Below are 13,970 nucleotides of genomic sequence, written 5' to 3' on the forward strand. Positions count from 1 at the left end.
TTTCAAAGCATGGTTGCTTTGCAGTGATATGCAGTTGAACAGCACAGAAGCTTGTGTTACAGACAAGGTAGGTTAAAAAAACAGTGCAGAATGCGAGAGGGCCAGACAGAGGTTATTGGATTATAGAGTGAGGTCAGAGTAGAGTGACGTAGACATTTTCCTCCTCTCAAAGCTGAAGATCTCTTATTTGAGGTCAGTCAGTCTGTCTCAGGACAGTACAGTATGCCTCAGGAGATGATGGCTAGCGAATCTCCAGGCGACTCTCCACCTCCTCTTTCTCTCTTTCTTGGCACATTTATTGGAACGGCCGCCAGCTTGATATGAGCTCAATTAAAGGCAAGAAAAGGAATTGCTGGTTCAAGTCACGCAGGTATATATATGGGCAACTTGTACATTATATTAAGAGATGTAAAGATTTATATATATATATACACACACACATTGTTTACAATATATGTACAGAGATTACATTTTTTTTAATCTTTCAACAAAGTTCACTCAAACACTACTAATAGGGGAAATCACAGCGATAGTTGTCTATACAACTAAGGTTGTTTGGTTAAATGTCGAATGCATAAATATTTTTCTAGCAGTGGTTAACTACTTATGTTGGATTCAAGCACCTAGGTCAAAATTGTCTTAAATTAAGATTTTTCTTTGTGAATCCTGTCCTCCAAACTAAAATTACAGTTTTATAATTTTAGTAAAAGATATTGGGTAAACAAGTGAACACAATAAAACCTTACTGGCATACATTAAAGCAAGAGGTTGGGGCAAGTTGTTACATTGATAATGGGAGTAAGTTGTCATGCATTTTAATTGTTGTAAGTTTATACATTCCCATTTCTGTTGGTCAGAGCAATCTTTTGATATTTTTGCATGTTACATTTTCCATTTTTGCTGTTGTGTGAATTGTTTTGCATTTCATAATTGTTTTACTGTTTACACTTAGTTGTTAAAATAGCCGATAATACCATTATACAGCCTACAATACAATGCATTAAGTTAATAAAGCCGTTGAATAAAATCTGCTTTTGTCTGTTGTGAACACAGGGGGGCAATGATGTGCAAGAATCAGCTGTTAAAGTTTAGTTGATATTATGTGATTTAAAATCATAGTTGATATTGTGTTATCTTGTGATCATAGACATCTGAAAACCTCACTGATGATAAAATCAAGCTCAGATACATCAAACCTGTTATTTAGATGTTTACTGAGATGAGCAGAACTGCAAGTGATACTATCTGTTTCAGAGTACTGAAATGCTTCCCTGTCATTGGTTGATGCAGTTGCTGTTGACTATTGTAATAACAGCCAGGCATCACTAGAAAACCTCTGAGGACCCTCACGATGGGGAAACGGGGGAGGCGTTAGTCTCAGCAGGAGACTTGCTCTAGAATAACAGTCAAGTTCAGCCATTTATTTTAGACTATCCTTGTTTAAGAGTTCTCTAATTGAAAAGTGGTACATTACATACAGTACTAGTACTTTTGCACTCTTTGATGTTGTATTAGAGTGACGTATGAAGAGCCCTGCTTGTCTGTATTTCTGAGCTATAAAGTAAATGACATTTTGCAGAAAGGAGACCTGAAGTGTTTTGTTGTCCAGGTGTATTGTCACATTTTGGTCCTTTTTTTTAAGCTCCCAGAACACAGTTAAAGTACATTTACAGTACATGCTGCATGTCAAAGGGCTCTTAATAAGCCTATCACAAATGACTATTTGGCTTAAGTGGTACGGTTACTGTCTTTACAGGATGTGCAATTTCACACTAAATGCTTTCTTGACTCAGCATGACTGAATTCATATATACTACTGGTCAACTCCTTTCCACAATATTTAGGGAGTACAAACATCACTTGTGATCACATCCTGCTTTTTTCCTGACAGTTTTCACTTTCATCTGTCCCTCCCAGTTTAAATCTCAGACAAAATGGAAAAAAATAAAATAAAATGTTCAGGGTTCAATACAAGTTAAGCTTGGTTAACAGCATTTCTGGCATAATGGTGATAACTACAAAAAATAATTTATACTCATCCCTCTTTTTTAAAAAGAAAAAGAAAAAAGGAAGTGGTTACAGTAAGGGACTTGGAAAATGTAACCAATAGATGTGGGCCAGTATATAATAAACACTATACATACTATTTCAGAAGTATAGCTACATTATTTAAACATTATACCAGTTAACATGATTTCAATTTGATAAAATCACTTACTAACCTTATTTGTGTAAAGTTATATCCAATACTGGGATTACAGAGTTTTGTTGTCATGGCAACTACATTTTAATATTGGATATAACTTTACACAGATAAGATCAGTAAGCCATTTTATCATATTAAAATCATGTTAACTCGTATAATGTTTATATCTTTTTAAACAGTTTGTATTTTAGTGTTTAAAGGGATAGTTCACCCCAAAATGCAAATTCTCTCATAATTTAGTCACCCTCATGTAATCACCGATGTGTATGACAAAGTCCTTTTTACTATAAATTCTCCTCCCTGCCCAGTGTTACGTCTGGCTCGTTAAAGACTGCAACATAAAGGGGAGTCAGACACAAAATGCAATTAAATCTTTTTATTTATTATAAATTAGTTTAAATAAACAAAGAATATCAGAATTTATCTAGGGGTTTAAACAAAACAAGCATCATATGGAGCTGATGGTTGCAGGTGAGTATCAAGCAGAGAGTTGTACCAATGACTCCACTGGAGAGGTGATCCTACCCCAAAGAGAGAGCAGAGACTGAACAAAAGAGTGTTACTTATATACCACAACCCCAAACTAATCAATTAAACAATTACTTCCCCCAGCCAACCAGAAACTGTCCCACACTGCCACTGTAGGACAGAGAGAGGAAGTCTAGGGTTGTAACACCAGTAGGTGGCGATATGCACAAAGAATGCAAATTGCCAAAAACAAAAGAAGAATGTGAAAGTGAAAATGGAGATTTATAGTAAAAAAGGACTTGAATATTGATCTGTTTCTCACCCACACCTACTGTATAATATCACTTCTGTAAATCTTGATATAACCACTGGAGCAGGGGTGTAACGGTATGACATTTTCATGGTATAATAACCATCACAAAAATTACCACGGTATTATTAGCAGTTTAATATTTGGTTATGAAATATGTCTGATAAACACAGAGATAAATATATTTCAGTTATAACCAATTGTTGAACTTTAGTTTGGATTTCTTCAGCGTTAATCCTTAAACTTTTGATCTTGAACATCAGGACACTCTTAATCCGACAAGGTAAAAAAAAGGAAGAAAAAAAATCACAAACAGATAAAACAATAAAAACTTTAAAAACAAAATTATATATATACACTATATTGCCAAAAGTATTCGCTCATCTGCCTCTAGACGCATATGAATTTAAGTGACATCCCATTCTTAATCCATAGGGTTTAATATGACGTCGGCCCACCCTTTGCAGCTATAACAGCTTCAACTCTTCTGGGAAGGCTTTCCACAGGGTTTAGGAGTGTATTTATGGGAATTTTTGACCATTCTTCCAGAAGCGCATTTGTGAGGTCAGACACTGATGTTGGACGAGAAGGCCTGGCTCGCAGTCTTCGCTCTAATTCATCCCAAAGGTGCTCTACTGGGTTGAGGTCAGGACTCTGTGCAGGCCAGTCAAGTTCTTCCACACCAAACTCGCTCATCCATGTCTTTATGGACCTTGCTTTGTGCACTGGTGCGCAGTCATGTTGGAACAGGAAGGGGCCATCCCCAAACTGTTCCCACAAAGTTGGGAGCATGGAATTGTCCAAAATCTCTTGGTATGCTGAAGCATTCAGAGTTCCTTTCACTGGAACTAAGGGGCCAAGCCCAGCTCCTGAAAAACAACCCCACACCATAATCCCCCTCCACCAAACTTCACAGTTGGCACAATGCAGTCAGACAAGTACCATTCTCCTGGCAACCGCCAAGCCCAGACTCGTCCATCAGATTGCCAGATGGAGAAGCATGATTCGTCACTCCAGAGAACGCGTCTCCACTGCTCTAGAGTCCAGTGGCGGCGTGCTTTACACCACTGCATCCGACACTTTGCATTGCACTTGGTGATGTATGGCTTGGATGCAGCTGCTCGGCCATGGAAACCCATTCCATGAAGCTCTCTACGCACTGTTCTTGAGCTAATCTGAAGGCCACGTTAACTTTGGAGGTCTGTAGCGATTGACTCTGCAGAAAGTTGGCGACCTCTGCGCACTATACGCCTCAGCATCCGCTGACCCCGCTCTGTCATTTTACGTGGCCTACCACTTCGTGGCTGAGTTGCTGTCATTCCCAATCGCTTCCACTTTGTTATAATACCACTGACAGTTGACTGTGGAATATTTAGTAGCGAGGAAATTTCATGACTGGACTTGTTGCACAGGTGGCATCCTATCACAGTACCATGCTGGAATTCACTGAGCTCCTGAGAGCGGCCCATTCTTTCACAAATGTTTGTAGAAGCAGTCTGCATGCCTAGGTGCTTCATTTTATACACCTGTGGCCATGGAAGTGATTGGAACACCTGAATTCAATTATTTGGATGGGTGAGCGAATACTTTTGGCAATATAGTGTATATATATATATATATATATTTTGGTTTTTTGTTTTTTTGTTTTTTTGAAAAATGTACAGTAGTCACAACATATTTTGTTATTGTTATTTTATAATTTATGAAATTGAATTGTACATTTTTTAATGATTATTGCTTAGGTTAACACTTCAGGTATGCATTTGTATGCATTCAGTAATTTATTGCATTTGTGATTTAGTTTAATTCTAAACAATACCTACTGAAAATATATTATTCATTTCCAGTTTATTTATTGGCATTTTGTCCAATACTGTCTATTTTCTGCCATAGTTTCACTGTCAATTTCCTGCATGCATATCGTCAATGTCAATTTCCTGCACACCAAAAGCCATGCACTTTGTAAACCGTATTTAGTACTAGATTTTACAAGTAAAACATATTATTGGTAGTATCAAACACATTGGCCTACTGTTGCACTGCACTCAAGCAAATTAACAAACAGCTGGCACATTGTAATGTTGAACGAGTGCTTAAAACAGTTTGCTGCATTTGTGAATGTGACAGAAAGCATAAACATAACTTTAGCCTACCTAGTCATAATATATCATGTAAAACTACATTGAATCTGGTGTTTTTATGAAACAGCGGCGATAATTTATTATTCTGTATACTGTATTTCCACTTACATCATCTCCGCAAATTCCGTGGGATGGTGCTCACGGTTTGAAGCGTTTCCTGTCTGAACCGTTCCTTCTTTGCGACAAACTTTACAGACTGGGTAACCATCAACACTGCTTTGGCGGCAGAAATAAAGGTTCAGGCTCGGACATGTCTGTATGATGTGCTCGTACTACACTCATGCTGCGCTCCGCTCGTGCCGCACTTCTGATGTGCTCTTGATGCGCTGCATTCGTGACACCTGCATGTCACCTTTAAAATTGAGTGACAGTCGAATGTAACATAAGGAAGGCGCAATTAAAAGATTTTTTTATCTCGCCAAGTTTATATGATGCTGTAAATGTCGCAGATTCCATCTTAATTAAAAAATAAAAAGTTCTGAAAAAATATTTTTGTCTTTATATTCATCCAGTACCATCAATGAGAATATTTCAATGCTATGATAACCGTCCATTTTTAAACCGAGGTATATTGTGAAACCTTGAAGCCATTACATCCCCACATTGGAGTCTTTTTGATTACTTTTATGCTGCCATTCACTTGTATTGTATGGACCTACAGAGCTGAGATATTTTTGTAAAAATCTTTGTTTGTGTTCAGCAGAAGAAAGAAAGTCATACACATCTGTGACTCCATGAGTATGAGTAAGTTTTCATTTTTGGGTGAACTATCCCTTTAAGGACTGGCCCCATTTACTTCCGTTTTAAGTGCCTTACTGTAATGCCAATTTTCTTCTTCTTCTTTTTTTTTATTTTTTATAAATATGGGGTGAGCTGAAATTAGTTTTTGTAGAAATCAGCATTATGCCACAAATGCTGTTAACTGAGCTTAACTTATAATGAATTCGGAACATTCCTTTAACTTTTTGCCACACATGGCAATAGTGAATTGAGAGATTTTACTGGCCATAAATATTTAGCTAAAGTTTGGCTTTATTATTATAAAAATGGGACTATTTCGCTATTTTGTCCTTGTGTATTAGTGTGGAGACAAACCACACAGGCAGGGTTGGGGAGTAACGGAATACATGTAACGGGAATATGTATTTAAAATACAAAATATAAGTAACTGTATTCCACTACATTTACAATTTAAATTGGTATTTAGAATACAGTTACATTCAAAAAGTATTTTGATTACTGAAGAGATTACTTTGCATTTTATTGTCATTTGTTTCATTTAATATTTAGTCCTTTCAGATGGAAAACATTTATACATATAAATGATGCGATCCAAAGTGCATTTGAACAGCAGTGAAACACTTTCTTATGATGTGTTACATTCATACGAGCAGACAGAGAAGTAAGTTTGAAGTAAGTTTGGAGCAGAAGAAATAGAAATAAACCTTGTGTAAATTGTCAGCTTTACGCTAAGCTACAATGCTATTTCTAGCCATTTTACATGCACGTTACCTGGCATGATCATATTTTTTTTTATCAAGGAAATTCACGTTGGATCATAATTTCTTTTTTTCTAGTAAGACCTTTGATATTAGGGCAATTATTTTCCTGTAAAAATATCTAAAAATCCTTAAAACTAGATCAATTTGATTTATCTTGTTTTAGAAACAACTCTGCATAAAATATTTAGGTTTTTCAGAGAATGTATTTTTAACATGTGTATTTTGTCTTACTGTACTGGCAGAGTTTTTATAGTCAAAACAAGTGAAAAAATCTACCAGTGCTGAAAAAGTAATCCAAAGGATTTAGAATACATCTTGAGTAATCTTACAAAATACGTTACAAATTACATTTTACAGCATGTATTTCAAAAGTAACCCTCCCAACCCTGCACACAGGTCATTCGTCATTTGCAGCATCATATACAAGATGAGCCAGTCTCCGTTTCTTGGTAAAACTGCACATGACATAAAAACGTGAAGATAGGGTCTTCCTAATGTGAGAAATAATCCTCCTGTGTGTTGCCACATTGAGTTCTGGTGGGAAAAAATGACTTTATGCATCCTAGATAAACTTTTGATGGTACATTTTTCACTGAGGTGAAAGCCACACGAGTTGTGCATATGTTTGCTTTGTATTGCTCACATCACTTACATTAGAGTAGGGTCACATTATCATTCTTTCAATTCGATTTAAACCATGTATTAGGTTGCAGTTCCTAATGAAGTTACAGGCTGGTAAGTGACTCTGTTTTATTTACTTGCCAAAGGCAGTTTTTACTCCCATTTAATGCTGTTGTTCACTTTCTGGGCTACTTTTTATGTTGAGGTGTAAAGTTGCCCTTTCCATTCAGTTATCTCAAACACAAGGAGTGCCCTACCCCCGACAACGTCATTACTACAAGAGCAACAAACCCTGCAGCCCGCCAGGAAGGAAGGGAGGGAAGGAAAGCACAGAGGGTGGGAGGTTCGAGATGGAGAGAGAGAGAAACTGGAGACAGAGTGGAGAGACAGATTGTCTTACACTAAAGCAGCCGGTTGCTGAGAGACAGAAACACTTTAACGCCCGTCCACTCAGTCTGAGATTCCAGGGACTCCTGTCAGTACAGCAAACAGAGGCAGGGCATCTCAGCCAAGTAATGTTTGCGCTGGGGGACACACGTGAGGACTGACCACAGACGCACACATCTGGGATTAGCTGTAGCTGCTTGCAGAGGGAATCAACGTCCAGAATGAGTATTATTATGAAGCCCCGGTCACGCTCTACCAGTTCAATTAAGAACACAGAAGGGTAAAGGAGAACTTTTGAAAACCTTCCTCTGTCTGCCAACACTGCCCTTACTCCTAACCATGTGCTTGCTGTTTTCTTTTCCCCTCTAAAGCGAACAGTTTGTCTGTCTATATCTCTTTTTAACATCTTGTGCAACTCCCTGCTTCCTCTAAATTTTAAAACCCCACTCTCTTTCCAAAAACCTTTAGGTTACCTCCTCCCTGCATTCCACTGTTCCTCAGGCATGTGCCTTTTATTTACCTTCTCTCCCTCTCCCCTAGAATTCTTTTCTAGGTTTTTCATTGACTGTCCGTGTCACTGATTTGTTAAAGTTTCACAGTTGGAGACATTTACATAGTGGTTCCTAGTGTTGCTTGTCACAATGGAATTATAAGGATCATTTTGTTAACAGAAGAGAGAGTCTATAGTTAATATACATGATGTGTAACAGTAAAATGAAACTTGAGTTGCCTTTAGATTGCTCACTGGGGGTCTAAATACAAATATTGTTTACTTTGTTTTTAGGCACAATTTACAATCACGTTTTTATCAAACCGTTTTATGACTCTAAGACATTACTAATATTGCAGATTATTTTACTGTTAAAGCATAATTTCCTGTAAAGCTGCTTTGAAACATTGTGTGTTGTGAAAAGCACTATACAAAGAAACATTACGACTTGAGAAGTTGAAATGTCCTTCGGTGTGTCATGCTACTGTATGCTCCACCTAAAACCACATTCAACAGCATTTTGCTCGTATTTTCATAGTTATGCATGCATCTTTTATGACTTCATATTAATTGAGAGACTACATGGAATATCTGTAACACTTAAGGTTCTATATGTAACATTAGTTAATGCATTAGGTATCATGAACTAACAATGAACAATATTTTTACAGCATTTTTTTAATCTTGGTTAATGTTAATTTATAAATATGCTGTTGTTAATTGTTAGTTCATAATTCATTAACTAATAACATATACCACTTTTAATATTAAATGTGTTTTTATATGTAGAAATTAACATTAACCCAGATTAATTAATGCTGGAAAAGTAGTTCATTGTTAGTTCATGTTAACTATTGCGTTAACTGTTGTTATCATACAATATTGTTGTAAAGCGTTACCAGAATATGTGGACTTCTGAAATTAATTTGTCGCACCATTTAAAATGAACAAGTGAAGGTAAAAAGCTTGTTAAAATGGTGAAAAACGCATCATGATAACACAGGAAATTGATATGTTGCTACAAAATGTTCTGACACCCTGAAATCTTACTGACAAATGTTGTCTCCCATCGGACGTTTTTGCATCAATTCAGATTTGTTTTCCTGTGGTGCAGCTGATAGCGTATTGCTTGAGCAGCCTTAGAGACACAGGCACTGGTCTCACGGAAACCAGGAAATAATTGCATTCAAATAATCATTGATGAGCACGATTCAGAGGTTGGTAGGTTTAGGGTTGGGGTATGGGTTAGGGCGTATATTTAATAAAATATGCATACCTGTTGACTGTATTACATCATTTACTAACATTTAGCTAACACATGCCCATTTGTTTAACAACACTCCAATTTCGGCCAATGGGGGCAGTGGTTCGAATTTCAGTAAGCACAGACCGATTTTAGGCTGAAGAAATTTGGTGAACAGACACAGAACCTAAAATATGCACTTTCCCTTATACATTCATATAGGATTTTGATGTTAAGTCCATGGACATGTTATGTGTCAACTTACAGGCTGATATTTCCTGGAGTCTATTGCTAGATTGCAGCATATTTGAGTGTTGCCACAGGCAGATACGTCACTCTTGTCTATCTTGTCTCGTCTTGTGTGCACTTACTTTAGAAATCTGGGTGATGAATGTTTGTAGAGGCTAGATTATTAGGTGGTTTTGTGAGTTTATTTGAATGCCCTGCATGAAGTATTATTTGAGCAGTCGCTGTGACCCTGAGCACTTTGTAATATAATATATTGATGATTCACACACTATTGCTTTGGTGCATATTTTTGTTGTTTTTGTGTTTGAAGGCTATAGAGTAGCAAGAAAAAAGGGCAGGTTGTAATGCATGATAGTGATTCACAGAGCATGTTATACACACCAATCATTAAGTAACGTTCACCACCTCATATCCTGTCATTGATACTACTGCCACTTGGGAATGTTTACACTTACTTGAAGGTGAGGTGTGTAATTCTTTTGATGTTTAAATACTTTCTCATTTCTCAACTTAATATGCAGAGACAACTACAGTATACCGTAAGTAGGCCAATTATAGGTTTATTTCACCTTAAAGTGTAAACGCTGTGGCTCTGTGGCACTATTAAACCATTGCTTTATTGGTTTGAGTATCCTGACCAATGGCGTGAGTTTGGGGCAAGTATATTTGTTTGGCCGTCCAATGGCAGACAGGGGGAATGTTCAGGAAACCTGTTTGAAAACAGTCGTAATTTTTGCAATTTCATTTGGTGTGCTTGTGGTGCAGAAATGTCTTCTTTTTTTTTTTTAAAGACCTATGGAAAAAATATATGGGAAAAATAGTGCTGCAGATATTTGCTCTTGCAAAATATTGCTGTGAGAGCTAATTAAAAATGAAAACAATATATAGCTCTTATTAACTGCTTGATTTATTTTCTTTTTTAATCTTTCACACAATTCCCTCTTAAATCTCAGCTTGATATTTCTGTCAACACACTGAAAAAAATATGACTAGTAAGATTTACTTAATTATTATTTAAAACGTTTTTGCTTGGAACACCAGCTTCGAAAAGTAAAGTAAAATTTACTTATTATTTACCAATGAAATGTATTCAAATTAGCTAAGAAATATGACAAGGTTTTCTGCTTTAGGATCAGGGTTGAGAGGGTTACTTTTGAAATGTATTCCACTACAGATTACAGAGTACAAGCTGTAAAATGTAATTTGTAATGTATTTCATTAGATTACTCTACTAACTAAATACTTTGGATTACTTCTTCAGCACTGGTAGATTTTTTCACTTGTGTTGACTATAAAAACTCTGCCAGTACAGTAAGACAAAATACACGTGTTAAAAATACATTCTCTGAAAAACATAAATATCTTATGCAGTGTTGTTTCTAAAACAAGATCAATCAAATTGTCCTTGTTTTAAGGATTTTTAGATATTTTTACAGGAAAACAATACAAAAATTATTATCAAGAATATATTTTTGCCCTAATATCTAATATTAGTAATATCTAATATTACTAGAAATAAGACATTATGTTCTTGATAAAAATAATTTGATTGTGCCTGGTAACACGTGCATGTAAAATGGCTAGAAATAGCATTATAGCTTAGTGTAAAGCTGACACAAGGTTTATTTCTATTTCTTCTGCTCCAAACTTACTTCAAACTTACTTCTCTGTCTGCTCGTATGAATGTAACACATCATAAGAAAGTGTTTCACCGCTGTTCAAATGCACTTTGGATCGCATCATTTATATGAATGAATGTTTTCCATCTGAAAGGACTAAATATTAAAACAAATGGCAATAAAATGCAAAGTAATCTCTTCAGTAATTAAAATACTTTTTGAATGTAACTTTATTCTAATTATATCCAACTGTAGTGGAATACAGTTACTTATATTTTGTATTTTAAATACGTTTTCCAATTACATGTATTCCGTTACTCCCCAACCCTGTTTAGGATTGATACATGATGACGCAATGTAAAGGTAACAGTTGTAAAATATATTTACTTATAAGCTAGAGCATTCATTTTTTACATTGAATGTAGATTTTACGTAATATTTTCAAGTTCACACTTAAACTAACTTATTCAATGTAGAGAGTACTTAATTTGTTCTGCAATATTTACTTCACCAAAACAATTTTTTTTTTTCAAAAAACACTTTTGACAGAGCTCGATTTGATTTACACACATGAAATATTCCTGTGTGCTATTTTATCTGCACATCTCCTTATCTGTCTGTTTTGAGCATATTTATGTTCTGTTTCATGATTGACAAAAAACAAAACAAAAAACATGTGAAAACTGTCAGTGGTTTGGGAACAGCCTGTTATGATTATCAGAGGCTGCATTGGGTCTCTGCACGTTCTCTTTCCATTGGGTCTCAAGTCCTCAGGTTCCACTTTCTAAATGGCCCATTGTCAGATTCCATATTTTCTGTGCTCTTTCATTCCTCTCTTGAGCTCTAATAGACCACATGCTACTAAAAAGTGCTCATGAGGACAGACGGTCACGTACCAATTCATTTGTGTGCTACAGTACAGTTATAATGTTGAGACAACTATAAGTAAGCCATTTGTACTGTGTAAACACTGTGGTTTTGTGGTGCTTTTAAAACATGAGTTCAAGGGTGGGACTGTCTGATTTCACAACCAATGGCAGACAGGGGAGTGTTTGGGAAATTTGCATGAAAACAGTTATTTTTACAATTCTGTTTGGTTATGCTAGTGGCGCAATAATTATATGCTTAACCTTTAAAATTTCAGTTTTACAAGATCTGTTTTTAAAGCATGGCAAGCATTGATATTTGACCATCTATTGACTTGATTAACTATGGAAAACACAACAAAATGGGTTTAACACTCTTAAATCAAAGACATACTGTATATATATATATATATATATATATATATATATATATATATATATATATATATATATATATATATATATACTGTATAGAAAGCCAACCGACTGTACCCAAAGTTTGCTGTGAAAACTATTATGGAAATTCTGAGGACATCCCGCTTACATTGAATGGCATTAGAGAGCCAGCATTAAAAAGGATTCAGTTGTCTTTTCAGGTTCTTAATATTAGCATTTATAGATTTAATTTCAATCAAACTTCCCTGTTGGTGTGACTGCTGTCTGTGCTAATTCAAAGAGGTTGGTTTAGTACTAAAACAGAAGTAAGTTGGGGGACTGCCAGCCTCAACTAAAGTGGCTTAAATTGTGTGGGGATTGTGCTGAGCTTCTGTTCTTACTTTTGTCCACAACAGTAGAGCAAGCCAGTTTGACATCTGATGGCACAGATAGCATAGCAATGATTACAGTTAATTGTCCCTTTGATTTTAAAGGGACAGCCTTTTGTGTGGAGACATTTTGAATCCTTTGGGTAAACCAGCATTGAGTGGATTGGTGTGTCTATAGTTGTTCATGTAGCTGGTGGGAGGAGAAGATAAATCCCTGTACTGTTATGTGATTTCAGAGCAAACCACATTGATTATCTTATATTTTATTTAATATATGATTATTCTTATATATTATATGTATTGCCTGGCTGACATAAAGTATGTAAAATGTGAAGGGATGCATAGTTTCAAAAAATGTATCTAGATTTCTCTAGACATTGATCAGGTAGATTGGATCTAGAATGAATAAATACTTTTTTGGGGTCACTGTGAATGTTATATAATAAAAGTTACTCAGTGTACCATAAATTTTCCAGAAGGAATTCCCAGAGAAGTTTGTGAATACTTTCTGCTTGCTTGTTTTGATAATATCAGCAGTTTATGTCTGGAAAGAGCCCACCCGTCATTAAAATAGCTGGAAGTCATTACGATTATCTAGAAAAGACTGTTTAATGTAGTCCTTTGTGGAATGTCATACTTACAGCTCTTTTTGACGTCTGAAGAGCCGTGAATTTCCATCCAATTCCAGCAAAACAATAATTAGGGATTAAGCTCAGAAGTCTACTAACCCCTATTACTTTGTTGAAAGACCTTGCATGTGAAATTGAGGTAAAGTGTACTTAGTTTGAGGTCAGCACTACTACACTGCAGCTCAGTGTTTTTAAATATTGTGACATTTATGAGTGCAGCAGAAATATTTCCTAATTTTTAATGAGATTGAGGAGGTGCTTATCTTCCTAGTTTTCAGGCCATGCAAAATGTTGCCACCACTGAACATAGGGGCACATGTAAGCTCCAGTTTCTGGGTGAAATAAACTGACTGGCACAAAAAGAAAGTTGTTTTTAGTTGTAAATGATGCAATAGAGTCAACAGGAAGACATATTTTATTAACCATACACCCTACCCCAAACCCCAAACCTAAACCTAACTGTCTGAGAAGTAAA

The 13,970-nt window shown here is 35.9% G+C and overlaps 1 protein-coding gene across 5 annotated transcripts in view; it reads left to right on the forward strand.

The window, feature by feature from the left end:
* The window catches only part of pde4d (phosphodiesterase 4D, cAMP-specific), a 132,725-nt gene that overhangs the window by 83,360 nt on the left and 35,395 nt on the right, over positions 1-13,970 (forward strand). The window contains exon 1 of one of the 5 annotated variants that reach the window (XM_051652885.1): positions 357-370. The exons of 3 other annotated variants lie outside the window; for them this stretch is intronic. Coding sequence is in view for 1 of the 2 variants with exons in the window: in XM_051652882.1 (XP_051508842.1) it covers positions 7,857-7,915 (59 nt within the window). In the remaining variant the exon portion in view is untranslated. Of the gene's footprint in view, positions 1-356; positions 371-7,593; positions 7,916-13,970 lie in introns of those variants that run through there. One more of the 5 variants, XM_051652882.1, reaches the window with a different exon arrangement.

The sequence above is a fragment of the Myxocyprinus asiaticus genome, chromosome 24 (genome assembly GCF_019703515.2).
Source record: "Myxocyprinus asiaticus isolate MX2 ecotype Aquarium Trade chromosome 24, UBuf_Myxa_2, whole genome shotgun sequence".
Lineage (NCBI taxonomy): Eukaryota > Metazoa > Chordata > Actinopteri > Cypriniformes > Catostomidae > Myxocyprinus > Myxocyprinus asiaticus.